Source organism: Neodiprion pinetum, chromosome 2 (assembly GCF_021155775.2).
Source record: "Neodiprion pinetum isolate iyNeoPine1 chromosome 2, iyNeoPine1.2, whole genome shotgun sequence".
NCBI classification, from domain to species: Eukaryota; Metazoa; Arthropoda; class Insecta; order Hymenoptera; family Diprionidae; genus Neodiprion; species Neodiprion pinetum.
Genome location: NC_060233.1, coordinates 24,626,921 through 24,643,510, shown reverse-complemented (window position 1 = coordinate 24,643,510; position 16,590 = coordinate 24,626,921). Strand labels below are relative to the sequence as shown.

General features: G+C 34.1%; 1 protein-coding gene across 5 annotated transcripts in view; it reads right to left on the bottom strand.

Moving 5' to 3' along the window:
* The window catches only part of Cip4 (formin-binding protein 1-like Cip4), a 45,574-nt gene that overhangs the window by 12,675 nt on the left and 16,309 nt on the right, over positions 1 to 16,590 (bottom strand). For all 5 annotated transcript variants that reach the window (XM_046609590.2, XM_046609593.2, XM_046609591.2 and 2 more), the window contains exons 2-6: positions 8,977 to 9,092; positions 3,320 to 3,370; positions 2,436 to 2,742; positions 2,130 to 2,276; positions 99 to 455 (exon numbers count right to left, since the gene is read on the bottom strand). In XM_046609590.2, coding sequence (XP_046465546.1) covers positions 99 to 455; positions 2,130 to 2,276; positions 2,436 to 2,742; positions 3,320 to 3,370; positions 8,977 to 9,092 — 978 coding nt within the window. The remainder of the gene's footprint in view (positions 1 to 98; positions 456 to 2,129; positions 2,277 to 2,435; positions 2,743 to 3,319; positions 3,371 to 8,976; positions 9,093 to 16,590) is intronic.

Sequence of the window (16,590 nt, the reverse complement as noted above, 5' to 3'; positions counted from 1 at the left end):
CATTAATACTGTGTAGATTTGAAAGATTTTAATAAATAAATAATGAATAGCTGATGAAACACGGAGAATAGGGAAAAGAAAATCGGAACAAATGTTACCTTGTTACTGCTGAATATTCCGAAAAGACCCACACGTTTTTTAATCTTCCCACCGGAAACTGTTCCTTTAACGGTGAGGTGATTATGGATTGGTTGCATCACTGGCTGAGATAACTGGCTGTTACTATCGTATGATTTTGCAGCTGATAAATCCTCAAATGGAAAATCCCCCGGTGGTTGAAAGCCGCTTTTGTAACGTTCGATGACCAACAGCGTGTCTTCTTTCTCATTAATTTCATTCGCCGCTTTTTCTATCCCGTCCAAGCATTGTTCAATAATTGGAGCGACGGCTCTTTCGATTGCCACAGATTTCATCATGTAATTTCGCATGTTCTTCACCCTTTTTTCATCCAGTTCCTGCAGACAGTGTTTCTTGTATTCAAACTATTAGGAACCTCTCGAAAAAAAAAGATTCACAGTGTGAACGAACTTAACTTTTGCTATGTTCGCAAAATTTGCTCTTCTATTCGCAGAATAACATTTAAATTATAAGTAGAAAGTTAATTCCAATTAAATCCCAAGTTCTATTGGAGAAAGGTTAATTAAAAGTTAGTACCTTTAAAAAGTTTTTAGCATTGAAAAAAATTATACGACAATGTGCTCCAAGATTTCTAATCATCCGGCTTGTTTACTTGAAATGCGTGGGTTTTAAAAAATTTACTATACTAAGAGATATTTTAATTAAGGATGTACCAATAGTGCATAGTCTAGTCAAAAAAAAAAGTGAAAACGAAAGAAAGATGAAACAAATTTAACCAATGGCTATATTAAGTTCCGATAAGATTCATCAGAAACCTATACCTTTGTTACAAGAAGAAAAAAAATTGAGCACCGTAATTTTTGATTGAAATGGTTCGGTGAATGATAATTTAAAATTAGTTATATTATCGTGTATCTCTTGTTAGTGACAATTTTCGTATCCTATGTACAGTAATGTGCATTAACGATTTGGGCTTTCAGCTAACTTGTTTTCAATCCGAAATAAAACTCAAGCTCGATTCTATACGAATTATGTGACAATGACCAGCGATGCAGCCGAGGTGAGAGATTGGAAGTCATTGTTGCATAATTCATATAAAATTAAACTCGCATTTTGTTTCAGAGCGAAAACTAGTTTTCCGGAAGCCTAAGGCATTAATGAACATTACTGTAGAATTATGTTCGTAACTTAATTCTACACAAATCACCTGACATGGACTTTTGATCAGATGAATATATTCCGAAGTAACATATCAGATTATCACATAAACCTGTAATGGTTTCAGCCTAATTGTTATTGCGCTCAATTGAAGAATCATATAATATGTATATTAGAATGTTTCAAAAACATATAATTTTCCATGAACGAAATATTCTGTCAAAAGACGAGCGTTTTGCGTTATGTGCAAGATCACGCTTATTTGATTTTGCACTTGTTTTTACATGTTTTTGAATTTGTGAAGATACACGTTGTAGCACTTCAATTATTTCTTTCCTAACATTTATATTCAAACAAAAGATCTCGATCCATAATACAACAATAAATCAACCAGGAATCATATTCTTCTAAATTAAGAGTTCATATTAAATTATAACTATTTTATGAGATTGAATTAATAATGAAAAAGTTGTAAGATATGCTTCTCAAATATCAACTGAAGACTTAATATTACAAGTGTGGGTCTTCTTTGTGACGTAAATTAATATTATAATTGATGTAAACGATAGAATGAAAAATTCATTCGTAATACCTCGTAAGTTTAAACAAATTTATAAAAATGAAGAATTAACTGAGCATAATCTTCCACATAATGTAGAACGCTAGTCTTTTGACAGAATCTTTCTTTTAGCGTAAACAAATATTTTAGGGGGTGCCATAATGGAAAATTGCAAATTATTTTTTCTAAAACACCCCAACATGTATACATATGTGTATTAAATTGACCATGCAAAATTTTCACGAAGTAAACCCGGTGCAATTTCTAGATCTATCGAAAATATTTTGTCTGGTTTAAAAGTGTTTTCTGTAGATATTATTCGTTGAATATGTACCTGCAAATGTTGGAAAACGTCGGGCATCGCTGTATGGTAATGTAGCGTTTGCATGTCGTTTGTTTTTTGCAACTGATTCGCATACTCCGTTTTCGCCTCTTCGCACTGCTGCGTTTTCACAGTCATGTTCATTCTCTGTTTCTCTACCTGTGAAATTCACTTTTGTATTATTTTCAACATTTTTTATGTTTGTTTATACATATTAGAAGAAGAATTCTTGCTTCGTAATCTTTTGCCATGAATTCAGCATATAATTTACATTCTTGATTATAGATGTATGTATTTGTCTCCCAGAAAATTACAAACCTCGGCCCTAGAAAGATTAAGGTCAGCATCGGCCCTTTGATAATTATCCAACGCTCTCTCCGCTTCGCGAAATGCTTTTTCATAAGCTTTTCTGGCACGTTCTAAATTTCCTATCTGACCAGCAAGTGACGCCATTAATCTGGCTCCTTCCTGCAAATGTTTCTTTCGATCTTCCTTGAAGTCTTTTACAAGAATATTTAGCTCTCGAAGGACATTCGCCTGCAGATTTTCGGCTATAAGTTCTCTCTGGCCTGCTTGATCGTTCACTTCGTTCAATTCCAGCTTAAAGGCACGGCATGGACTGTACCTTTTATAACAGAAAATAATTATCAGCATCTTTGATTCAAAATGAACAAATTTAATTACGTTTCCCAATTTATCATCATTAATTAAGGATATACCGTCTGGATCACAAGATGGGAAGAGTAAAAACCGTTGAAAAAAAAAAAAAGAAAATTATGGTACTCCATACGTCAATTTAAAATGACCACTGGTACTTCATACTTTGACATAGTACAAAATTAATTAAGATTCCAGAACATACTGTTATATTAACTTTCTAAATAGTCGCCAGAATTTGTCACGCACGGTTAATCTTGGGAAAACTGCAATTTTAATTTCCAGAAGTTTGCCGAACAAAAATAAAAACTGTTTAATCTTGGATGGAAAAAAAAAAAAAAAAACTGCCGTCTTTCAAGTGTAAAATATTTATGTATAGACGGTGCGCAACCAGCAAACACCTTTCAAGCTATTTGATGATAAGCGTATAGACGTTCTGGTTTTCATCAAGCAACCTTCATATACAGTATAGCAATACAGTATAAAATTTGATTGGAATAAAATTCCTATTTATAGTACAAGAAATATTTCTCTTTTTTACTCACTGGTAATCTTCCTCCTCCTTTTTTTTCGGCTGATAACTCTTGACAAGTCTCCTGTAGCAGAAAAAATAAACTAATGTATTCAATTGTGATCAACCTCAAGAAGTTGAAAAAGTAAAATTACGGTCACCGGTAGTCGATTGCCGTAATTCAAATATCACATTGCAGTATAATTCGTGTACATTGAAGAAGCTCAAGCAAAACGTGTACTCGTATGCTTTCAGTTCAACATGTTTTTTCTTTCTTCAACGAAAGTTTACAAAAATAGAGACCGAGAAACAGAGAGAGCAACAGTAAATAATAAAAAATTGTGTGGCGAGTACATAGTGATGATAATATTTGAATTGAAAAGAATATTGCTGTTGGCATGAAACACACGCAGTGTAAAAGTTTGACGCTACGTTTCGCATAATTTTATTTAGGCGCATTGTGCCAGTCTGTTTTACCCCTCATAAAAATTGGCTGCTTTAATTCCAACTAACGTAATTTTCAATATTATGTTCCCGGAAATTATGAAAACATTTCGTGAACGTTTACACGGCGTAGTTATTATTTATGCTATACAACGTGAATATACTTACAAGTTGCTGATCGTATGTAATATGTCGAAAAAAAATTTGATGTATAAAAATGAAGTACCTGATGAAAGGAAGATGAAAAAAAAATTCGGCAAATTGCAATTTATCAGAAAGTAAAGAAGAATACACAGAAACTCTTTGTTAGCATCATTAGAGTGGTCAGAAAAAATTAGATCATAAATCTCTGCAGTTTTCGACGCAAGTTTTTTCAAGATCATCGAAATTCCATCGTTTATGCTCTCTAGCAACGAGAAAGTTCCATGAGAATATTTAATTTATATTTCAGTAGTTCGGAGAAAAATGTTTAGGGCATATTTGAAGCAACGTCTAAGTAGATACAATAGCTAGAAAAAAAAAGTACTGCGGGACGTAACCTAGGCATCTCAAGTGGCAAAAACAGCGAGGTTCAATTGCTAATAACTTTTGCAATTATCATTTTTAACGAATATAAAAAAATATTACCTAATTACTTTTATACTCCACTTTATGGCAGGTATGAAAGTAAAAACTTTTTTCCATTAAACTTCCTTGTTATTATGACGATGAAAATATTACTATTACATCATAAATTGATAAAAGTACTGACAAATTTATACGATATTTAAATTTTTCAAACGTTTTAAGCTGACCGCCCATTTCTAGATTCAAGGCACTATATTTGGAACCGGACTATTGGAATATGAAGTGCTATTTGAGGATAAAAATTTTACTACTCAAGACACATACCATTTCGAAATTAATTTTTCTGTAGAAAGTATTGTAGAAAATAACGCTGGGCGAGGTATCATTTTATTCCTTGTGATTTCAAAAATCCCGGAAAGTCCCTCAGCCCTGGACGCTATTACAAGAAATGAGCATTGTTGTTTGGCCATTACGACAAGAGATTTTCGCATTATCTCTAAATACTCTACATTTTCCAAAACTATATATCTCTATCTACCTATTTATTTATTAGAAAATAGGGATGGGCGATCTCGATTCGATTCTGCCGAGATCGATCCATGAGGTTTAAAAAATCGATCTTTTGTATCGATTCTTTATTGTCTCGATTTTCCATGAATCGATCCTTCATGCTAAGAATCGACGAGTGACGCCTATAGGCGAATTCGCGATTCTGCGGCTGCGCGTTGTCTTTTCTATCCACTTTTCTATTGGTCGAATCAATATAAAATGGTTTATCCGACACTCAGTGAAATCGCAAGAAAATACTTGATCGTGGTTGCAACGTCGGTACCTTCGGAGAGGTTATTTTCACGAGCTGGCAATATTTTAACGGAGAACAGAAACCGACTTTCTCCAGATCACCTACAGCAATTACTTTTTTTTAAATTCGTTGACGCTTAAAGAATGGCAGATGAAAGATTAAACGTTAGCGCGAAATTACTATTTTTCACGTTTTTTTTATATATAACACTGTAAAGAATACTAAAAATTGTTTTATATTTGTAAAAGAGTAATAATAAAACAATGTTTTAGATAATTTTGTTTTCATCATTATGAATTAAAAAAATGTGGGGCAAATTATAATTATTAAAAAAAAACCTTTCAAACATTTCTTTTCAATTTTTACGATTTTTAAAATCGATTCTTACTAGATCGATTCATTGCAGTCGATTTTTCAGTAAATCGATTCTCGATAAACCGATTCAAGATCGATCCAAGAATCAATTCTTTTGAAAGAATTGCCCATCCCTATTAGAAAATGTCCTCATGACGTCAAAGCCTGGTTGTCGGCGCCATTTTATCACTAGATAACCTAAGTTTTTAATTTTAATGGAGGCAAATCGTGATTTTTGGGGTTTCGAATTGCTCATTTCACATAAATTAACTGTCAACGGTCAGCTGTCAGCCTGGTTGCATTAGTTTGATTTTTTTCCACCAGATGACATATTGCAAAGTGACAATCTCACAATCTCAACAAGAAGATGTCTGGAATAATGTATCAACGCCCGGCTCGAACGCCTCGACGTATAGATATGAAATTTGGGAAGTATGCTTCTTTTATGACGTAACAACCCATTGAGAAAAGACTTTTCGAAATTCGACTTCCAAGAGTATGAAAACGGGTGAAACGTGATTTCGCTGATTTAACAATATCTTCTGGATCCGATGAGATATCGACTTGGTTTTTGCTTCTAGCGGTAGCTCGTGCGGATACCTAAACACTGATTATAGCATTTTTCGAAATTCGACTCCAACAGCGATATAAAAAAAAAAGCGTTACATGTGTTTTCATGAATTGCTCGAGATTCCCCACTTTCAAGTGTAATGCAGTGTATTAGACATAGATATTTAGTTAGCAGAATCCAGGAAGCGAACCACGCTTCGTGCACACAAAGTAACGTAACTAAAAGAGGGGAAAAAGTGTAATAACACCGTCTATATTAGCTGAGCCGTCCGTGCACTGGAAGTCTTGATACCTACGTATGTACAACATACAACGACAGATTTATGCTTACGTAGGTACATCTAAATATGTACTACACAAACGTATACGGCAGAATGCAGGTACGTATGAAGTATAACAAGATAATGTCTCAAGCGAATTATTACTTCGGGGTGTAATATTAAAGAGAAAAAAGAAAATGTTTACGATGTAAAATCGACAACGTCCGGAAGAAGAAAGAAGAGGACACTGCATGGGTTATTTCAAAATTCTTTGATAGGTATTCAACTTTATCGTTGCATCTTACTTATTATAAGTATAATGTACGCATAGGTGCATACAGGGGCATTTATTAAATGCTGAACACATGACCCTTCAGTGAGAACAAGCCGCGGCAGCGAAAATGGCGACGTCCATCGCACACGTGTTCAATGACGAATAAGTGCAGACCTTGCATATTCAAGGTCGTCCAAGGTTAAATCCAACTTCTTTAATACCCTAACGAAAACTAGAGACTATAATAAAACGCAGAAAAGACGGGGATTGATATTGAAGTTGAATAAAATTATTTATTGACCATTCCTACTGAAAACATTATATTTGTATCGACAATTCGATTAACATATTTCAAATACGGTAAAAATCGCAATTACGTACGTAGATTTTTGACATCCCACATTTGAAATCATTCTATTAGATGTATTTCTCTTTGTCTTTTCAAGCTCTCAGCAAAATTGTACTAAAATAAACTCTCTAATTAAAACATTTTAATTTTTTTTTTTTTTTTTTTGTACCTAAGTACAAAAGAGTAAATGTTGAACAAACAATCATGAAGTTTGCATGAAATAATGTCAATGTACGCATGAGTTCAACTTCAGCAAGGCTTTTACTATATAATATGTTGTACTCCGTTTTTACGCATACCTATACACCTACATAGGTATGTAATCTGCCGCTGTATGTACGCAAAGGCAACGCTCTCGACATTACTACGAAAATAATACAGTAGACGGTATTCAGGGAGGGCACAACGGATCTCTTTAATATAACATTACGGTGCGGTGTATGACCAGCAGCGTGTAGAGCCCAGTTTGGCCCTGAACTCTGTCGCGTGTGTGTAATATATGTACGTCGTAATGCACACATATTCGATTTACACCCATGTGTCACTTGCTTTGTGATTGTTTATACTTGGTACGATGCGGCGTCTAGTGAAATACAACCAAACTAGTACAGCCTGCAACCTAATGCACGGTTGACATTTCAATTATGACCAATATGTTTTTAGATTCTTCAAGTTTGAAAATTCAAACAAGTTATAACTAGAATTTATTACTATTTATGTGCTAATTTTGACCACAAATTAAATTTTTTTTACTGTATCAGGTAATTGGAAACCCTAGATACTTAACCCCCCCCAGCAAGGCACGTGGTTTAAACGAGTAATTCGTTTTTAATTTTTATTTCTCTAAGACATTTGAAGGAACAAATGGCGAGACTAGCCACGCATGCAAATCAATATTAGCAGGAAAAGAATTGTTCTCAGTTTGTTCGTGATGATCAAGCTGAGTTTCAAATGTACCTACAGTACAACCTCTCAATAGTGCCACTTCCCTCTAAGTCGTGCTCGGGTGCTTCTCCTACTACCATACTACACTCAGGCATTTTCACGACGTTTAAGTTAATAACGTTATCATAGCGAAACATTGTGAAAAAGTCACTATTTTATTATTTTTACAACGATTTTGAAGGAACTGAGATTTCCAAAATTGCAACATGACGGTTTTTCCTCAGCATGAATTGTTGCGGTAACGTTATTAACTTTAACATGATGCATTTTCCGCAATCTTTCTGAACAGTGCCGCTGGTGAAATACGTACAGTTAGTGATAAAAGTATTGTCCTTGCCATAACGGCGACTCGTCTACGCAACATAAGAAAATCAAACCGATTCTATGTGTTTCTTTACATCAGTATCCAGCCATGAAATAAAACAGCACAAGTTTGAATAAATAAATTAACTTAAAAAAATGAATCCTTATTTTATTTAAATTTATCCACTGTACGAATACTTCTGACCATCACTGTAGATACTTACTTTAGTGATTCAGTAGTACGTACGTAAATGAAACACAAAGGTACGAAAGTTACACTTTTTCGCGCGGTACTATTGATATGGTCGAAAACTAATTCTCAAGAACGAACGTTTATATTCAGAGTGGAGGAACCGAGATTCTGAGAAACGTGTTCCCCTCAAATCCTCCAAAGTAAGGCACGTCAAGAGGCAATTTGGCAGGTTTTTTTTTTTTTTATTGATGATATTACATTTTTCATTTTTGGTTACGATAAAACTTTTCCAGATGGATTTGTTAAAAAAGATTATGTTCTTGTGGGTGGATCTCCCAAATCACCCCTTGACATGCCTTGCTTTGGCGGATGGTTTCACACTTTTGAAGTGCTTAATGGCAGACAAAAAAAAAAAACATACGTGTCGCTTAATTTTTAGTCTACTATAACGCGTTACAAAAGAAATCAAATCAGAAAGATCGACCTGGGGATACCTTCCTTGTTAGTTGCATCGTAAATTTTTATTGGTAGTTGCCACTTTAATGTACTTGGCACAACGGTTTTACACCTGCAATGAGGTGCTTTTTGGAGATATAGGTGTAAGATGTATGATCGAAAAACGATAATTACCTTAGTTTTGCGGCGTACTCAACTTCGATGGTGCATCTATCACGTATGAAATGTCCATATCGCTCCAGAAATTCGATACCTTTTTGTGTGTGCAACGAGAGATTCTCGTACTGGTCCTAAGAACAGAAAGAGAAAGAAGGTGATAAGCATGGCGGTAGGTATTTGTATGTAACATAAGCAGGTTTGACCATCGATATGGATATGATATTATACCATAGGTATAGATCTGCACGCCGAGTTAATGACTATTTTTACGCCGTAAAAACTTGATACTAACTATCTGATCGATTAACTAACCATACCACAAATTTACAGAAAATATTTCCTAATTGGTTCGAAAATTACTGCTGGACGAGCCCATCAAATGTACAGAATTGATCAATTAAATGAAAGGTTCCAAAAAAAAATTTCTAGAATTATTTTTTTCATGCGTTTTGTTTCACAGTCCGTGACCAACGGCCATGATTACATTGAATCGATTTTATACAGACCATTTACAGCACCATCCGATTAAATGGAGAGTTCTGAAAGAAAATCTTTACAGCTAATTTTCATTGACTGGTTAATCCGGTTTAAGACCGAAAAAGTGCATTTTGATGGTGAGGAAATTTTGCGGTAATATATCTTCCGACTTACAAATGAATATGCTGTGACTTAACCATCACTTGTAAACTTATAAAGTAGCTTATAGGAGACCTTACGTGAAATTGACGACAGCGCCAAATCGACGGTATTTGTCGCAACCGAAGGGCTTTCCCCTGTCTACGCCAATGACTCAGCCAATCATAAGCTTCTACGGTTACGCCATGGCACGAAATTAACCATTCGTTTTGAATCGCCCTGTCGCATATGCACAGTATATAACAGTTTACTCGGTATTTTTGAAACTATTATAACAACTGATAGCGCAAAAATTAACCTTCAATTTTTTTAAACCGGGAAGAGGCATTTTTTCTACACAAATATTTGTTTTCCGGAAAAATGATGGCAAATATTATAAGTTTCCAAGGAACTCTAGCAATCGGTTCCTATAAAAGCGTCCGGTACCCAAGAAAGAGAGAGAAATAAATCCTTGTTAGGAGTAAATGTAAGGCAGGTATATTCTGTATATATGTATAATCGTATACGGTGATAGATATCGACAATTTTTCCAAGGCTCGCCGTTATATATGCGTCCGCAGTTAAGCTCAGACAACTGAGGCACTGTTTACTCGAAAATCAAGTTTAGAACGAGAGGCTTCAGTTTCATAACCTTTTCCAACACAGCGTCTCATATATGAAACATATTTTTTGAAACAGTTATTCAAGATTTACATTCAATTTTTGAGATAAAGCTATAATTTTGTTTTCATAGTTGACTTTCTATGATGTCAATGTTGATGTTTTAAGTGGGATTATGATGGTTCTGTGAATATAGGGGGCGCTATAAATAAACAGTATTGAAAATGTCTGTTTTTACAGAGTAAATGTGATTGTGGGAAAGTTACGGGGACTAGAAAAGTCGAACTCTGTAATCCTGCGTCTTTGGGGTTGCTAAAAACGAATCCGACGTCGAAATTTCAAAATTGAAGATGGCGGATCCAATATGGCGAACTGAAAGTACGAAAAATGTATCCTATTCACTCGTGTTAGATCCGCCATTTTGAATTTTGAAAAATTCTCAGATCTGACCCCATTTTCAAAATCTGCGAACGCGAGAACTCTCATGTTTCAAAGATTTTGACTGCAAGGAAAAGTGTACGTATGCTTCAAAGGGATAATAATATTGATGTCAGGCTACTTTTTCATAGATTTTCATATTTATAGAGCTCACAGATTGCACGTTTTTAAAAGCTAGCAATCCATTACAGTAAAGTGTGTTCTTTTATCAAGTCTGAAAAAAAGTGTCTCATATCCGTACATGCGTGAAAGTTAGGTTTCCCGAAGAAGAAAATCTCATAGTCACATCAAAACCGTTGTGGCATATTCGTTAATGTCATTACTCCGTCGCTATTACAGTTATTCTCACGATCGGCAATATAGAACGCCACACAATTATCGGTATACCATTCCCGCTTCTTGATGGCACCGTTGCGAGAAATGAATGAATTGCGGTCTATACATATATACTTAGGAATGTATCGAAGCGTAAGAGGTAATTGAATTCTGTTTGCGTAATTGATGTTCATGAAAATGATTGCGTCGTGTAGGAAAAGTTTCCCATGCATCACACGACCGCAGATGAACTACTTTGACATCTGCTCGCAATATCCCACGAGGGTTGATTGATATTTGTACTGGATTACCAAGAAAATGAAGTTGACTTCTTTCTTTGAATTTTAGGATGTATACAGTGCGGTGTCCCATATTTAGGGTGTTGACGAGATTTTTCAAGCATACAATTATTTGAAATTGATTTGCGGAGTATGCTTGAAAAAATTTGTCAACACCCTAAATATGGGACATCCTTGCATACAGTTATAAAATTGTAAGACTTTTTATAAGGACAGTTTTCATCCTTCATAAATTTGGTTAAGAAAAAAAAATGTCTCGCCTCAAGATCTTGAATGCTAAAGAAATCACTTGGCAAGTTCGAACGAATACTGTTCACAAAATTAGATCTGCACATACTCCGAATTCGAGGTCTTTTCCGAACACGTTAAAACAGAGTCAAATTATACATCACATACGCATCGATTGCGTATTACAACATCGCTGAACAGAAGAACGGCGGATTATCAAACAATCAATATGTTCTGCATATTGCTAAGTACATATTCTATCCATTGAAACTGAACAATACATAAAAGCGTTTGTCATCAGAAGGGGTAACGAAAATCGACGGTTGAGAACACGAAGGATGAATCCGTTATCATTTTCGCAAACGTACGTCATCACGAACTCGGGTCGAAGATGATAAATATCGTGAATGTGAAACGGGTAGACTGCACGAAGACACAATAGATGAGACCTGGAAGAATATAAAACGAGATATAAAACGTACACACGCCTACGGCCAAACAAATCAATCGATCGTTTATGGGTTCCTTGTTCTGTGACGTCACTGTACCATCAAAGCATTAAATCTTATTAATTCAGCTCCACTAAACTCGGGACATAAAGAAACCTCGCCTAATCCTACAAGACTACATTCGACCTACTTCTACATATAACCACGTGTGAACACGGTTAGTTAATGTATGTACGTTATATGCATAGGTAAAGTCAGTATGTAAATACAATTTTCAAACCAATCTTCGGTTCTTCCCTGCGGTGCGGGCGATAATTTATTTTTAATATAATTTGCATCGTTTGTTTGGTACGCACTATTGTCATTAAACCATGGAATCGAGTCGTTAGAATTCTATATTCAACTATAGATGTTTTTCAGCCGAGGGGGAAGATAGTTTCGTACGGATTGAAGTATGAAATTAAATAAAAGAAAACTGAAAGAAATTGACAAGAATATTAAGATCTTTAAATTTAGAAGACGCCACCTGGTAGCAGTGAATTTACTATGGAACTAAATAATTAATATTTATTTCCGAAAGTGGTCGTTCATCGCATATTTCAATTTACATTGACTCATTGTCACAAAAGAAAAATTCAAAAATTCTCCGTACCTTCATATTTGCAAAAATTGCGGTTAAAAGAACCAGCTGATTATCCGCTTCAACGTCATTTTGTTCTGACCCCGTCCACGTTATAGACTCCAATATATTAAACCTTTCACGCATACATTTTTCCTTACACACGATTTACTCGAAATTCTTGATACCTAGGCTTTTACGGTAGCTGATTAGGAATCTAAACTCGAAGTTCGAAAATTCAAAATGGCCGATCTAATATGGCGGATGTCATTTCAAGAAGTTTTTGATTTTGATAAAACTCCATGTTGCACGATTTTTGGGGTGACTGATTACGAATCTGAACTCGAAATTCAAAAATTCAAATTGGCAGATCCAACAAGTCGGACCAACAAAAATAACAAAAAGTGGAAAATTACGCATTTTTTTATTTATTATCATTTCAATAAATAATATAAATTTTGTATTTTTTCCAGACCTAACAATATTTCAGGGACCATGTGGAACCAAAAAACTCGGCAGTTTTTACCAAAAAAGTAGTTTGATATATAAGAAAAAAAAAATGCAAACAAACTACGCGTCCAGTTTTCTTTCCTATTATTATTATTTTCATTATGAATCTTCCGGTGTCTTTCATTTGCATTCCTCAGACCCGTCTAGAAACAACGAAGTATGAATAATTGCTGTTTTTACGAGCGCGCTTTACGAGTGCTTGGCTACTGCACCAAAGAAATGTCTATGACGATTATTTCTTAACCACAGCTTAGGAAAGCACGAAAGACTGGGTCTGCAGTTAACGCGCTGGCACAAAAAGTGAAACTACGGCACCTTGCGTTCTATGAGTATAAAGTGCGTAAGCGAACTTTACAGCAACGCTTAAAGGATCTAATTTTAACTTACACATATAATAACATGAAAAATCCTGAGAAATCATAAAACCTACAAGGTACTGAAGACGCAAATTACGGCTTATTATATTATTGATCCAAAATATGTAAAGATGCCATCTAATGGCACACGCGCCAGGCTCGTATTTAACCATTTCAGTCACAGTAGGATGCTCAGACCGTCCCACTTCAAAAATTTCCATGTCCGAGCCTTATCACAGTTTATTTACAACTTCAAATGATCTTTGTTACTTTGAATAACCCAAAATATTGAGCTGAAAAATGTGTGACTGAAATGGTTAACGGTCAAAGTCAATGTTCAAAGCGTATTTTACTCTTTATCAACTCAATGTAATAAAACGAAAGTGCAATTAGCTCGCAACGAAGTCTTCTGTCCATATTGCCCTAGGTATAGAATAGACGGTATTAGACATAGATGATTGGTCAATCATAATTAATTTATTCATAAATATTTCGATTTCGTATAAAAATTTTTATATCTTTCGTTGAGTAAGTTTAATTCAAGGTGTTGGTAGTATTATTTGTCTTCTCGTACGAAGTCTGCAGCAGGAATCACGACATCGACGACTAATACGATAAATACAGAAGTCGTATAGCAAGAAGGAAAGAAAGAAAAAAATTACCTCAATTTCAGCGTTCCTCGTTCAAGATTATGTATACCTTATACACGGAGTATAAATGTACACTGCACAGTAGGGTGGGCCAAAAAAAATGAGTATTCTTTTTTTTACTTTATACTCTGAAAATCGGTTGCTAGATACCTCTAAAGAATTCTCACCAAATATGAGCTCTTAATTTTGATAACAAGGTCCTCCGCTTTACAATTTTGCATTTTTTCCTGAGTATTAGAAACAAAAATTCATATCTCTTTGACAACTGTTCGTTAAAAAATATCTCTCCTCATATTCTTGTAGGAAATCGAACGCTCTACAAAAAAGGTCTCTTACAATTTTTTCGTAAACCTTACCGTTTAAAAGATATCAAAGCTTAAAGTTTGATTATTTTGAGAGAAATTTCTGTTTTGCTTATGAATTTTTTAACTCGCTTACAAAAAATTTTGATGAATTGCACAACTCATAGTTTTGTAGGAAATTAACTGCTCTACAAAAATGGTGTCTTATGATTTGTCGATTAAGTTAAGCGTTTAAAAGATATTCATCGTCAAACTTCAATGCATACTAATTTTAACAGTTTTTGATGAATAATTCGAAAAATTTCAATTTAATTTATAAGTTTCATGAAAATTTATTCCAATGTGAGTTCCTAAGAAAAGAGAAATGTTTTAAACTATTTTTCTTTAATTTTTTTAGTTCTATATATTATAGTATATATATAGTTATATATATTATATAGAACTAAAAAAATAAAAGAAAAATAGTATAAAAATATATATTAGAAATTAAAAATTAAAAAATATATATTATATAAAACTAAAAAAATAAAAGAAAAATAGTTTAAAACATTCCTCTTTTCTTAGGAACTCACATTGGAATAAATTTTCATGAAACTTATAAATTAAATTGAAATTTTTCGAATTATTCATCAAAAACTGTTAAAATTAGTATGCATTGAAGTTTGACGATGAATATCTTTTAAACGCTTAACTTAATCGACAAATCATAAGACACCATTTTTGTAGAGCAGTTAATTTCCTACAAAACTATGAGTTGTGCAATTCATCAAAATTTTTTGTTAGCGAGTTAAAAAATTCATAAGCAAAACAGAAATTTCTCTTAAAATAATCAAACTTTAAGCTTTGATATCTTTTAAACGGTAAGGTTTACGAAAAAATTGTAAGAGACCTTTTTTGTAGAGCGTTCGATTTCCTACAAGAATATGAGGAGAGATATTTTTTAACGAACAGTTGTCAAAGAGATATGAATTTTTGTTTCTAATACTCAGGAAAAAATGCAAAATTGTAAAGCGGAGGACCTTGTTATCAAAATTAAGAGCTCATATTTGGTGAGAATTCTTTAGAGGTATCTAGCAACCGATTTTCAGAGTATAAAGTAAAAAAAAAAATACTCATTTTTTTTGGCCCACCCTACTGCACAGTTTGTTAACCAGATTACACGTGCAAAATACATGCCTAACAGAGATAATTCATCAACTGCGTCAGCTTTTCGCATTTTCTATGGTACAGGCATTATCTTACTTTCCGACAAGTCTGAAAGTTAATCAAATATCAAGTGTAACAGCTGTACACACGCATTGGGTATACACGTGCAATTAAAAAGTCAAGTTCACCGACTGCCACAAGCTGTGCAAAGGTGTAAAGGTGACGTTTTTATTATCATGATAATTTGAGAACTACATCTCGGAATGTTTACCGTTAATTTTTCGGGGTTAATTGTGTTTCTTTATTACATCGTCCGTTATTCCGTGTGTACACAAATTGATTCTATGAGCATGTAAGCCACGATGCATGTATCTATCATTACACTATGCATGGTTGCGCGTATCAAGAACGAATTAATATGTACTCGAATACCTTAGTACCTTCGTTACGGATTATAAAGAAACAACGTGTTCCACCATATCTTATACGTACGTAATACTAGAAGTTTAAGATTTGTTTTTATTTTTTGCAGCTCATGTCCACAATTACGCACAATCACTTTGAACTAAAGAATCTTAATTTTCTTCAAACTTTTTATGTTTTACTTAGGTTTAGAAATTGACAGTAACGATTAGCGCGCACTTTGAAAATATAAATTTCATGTATCCCAATTTGAAATAACATGCTTTTTTTTGTCTTGTTCATTTTCGTAATCGTTTATATATTCTTCGTTCTGTACTTTTTCGATCGTCAGGCGTCCGCAGAATTTTTGTACAATGCGGTCCACAGTTATTGCTGATTTACGAAATCATACATTTCTTTTCAATAAACGCACTGCAATGTGTAACAACAAAAAGGAGCCTGAAACGCCTGAAGAATCATCGCAAATAATAATAAAGATTAACCGGAACAAAATACACATGTATATACTTTTATCTATTGAACAGATATGATATACATAGGTATGTGTACAGAAAAGTTTCCACTTCAACCGGAAATGGCGCTGATAAACGTATTATTTGGTATTACGAAGTGCTTATACTACATACATACACACACACTTTTGTGGACCCATGAATTA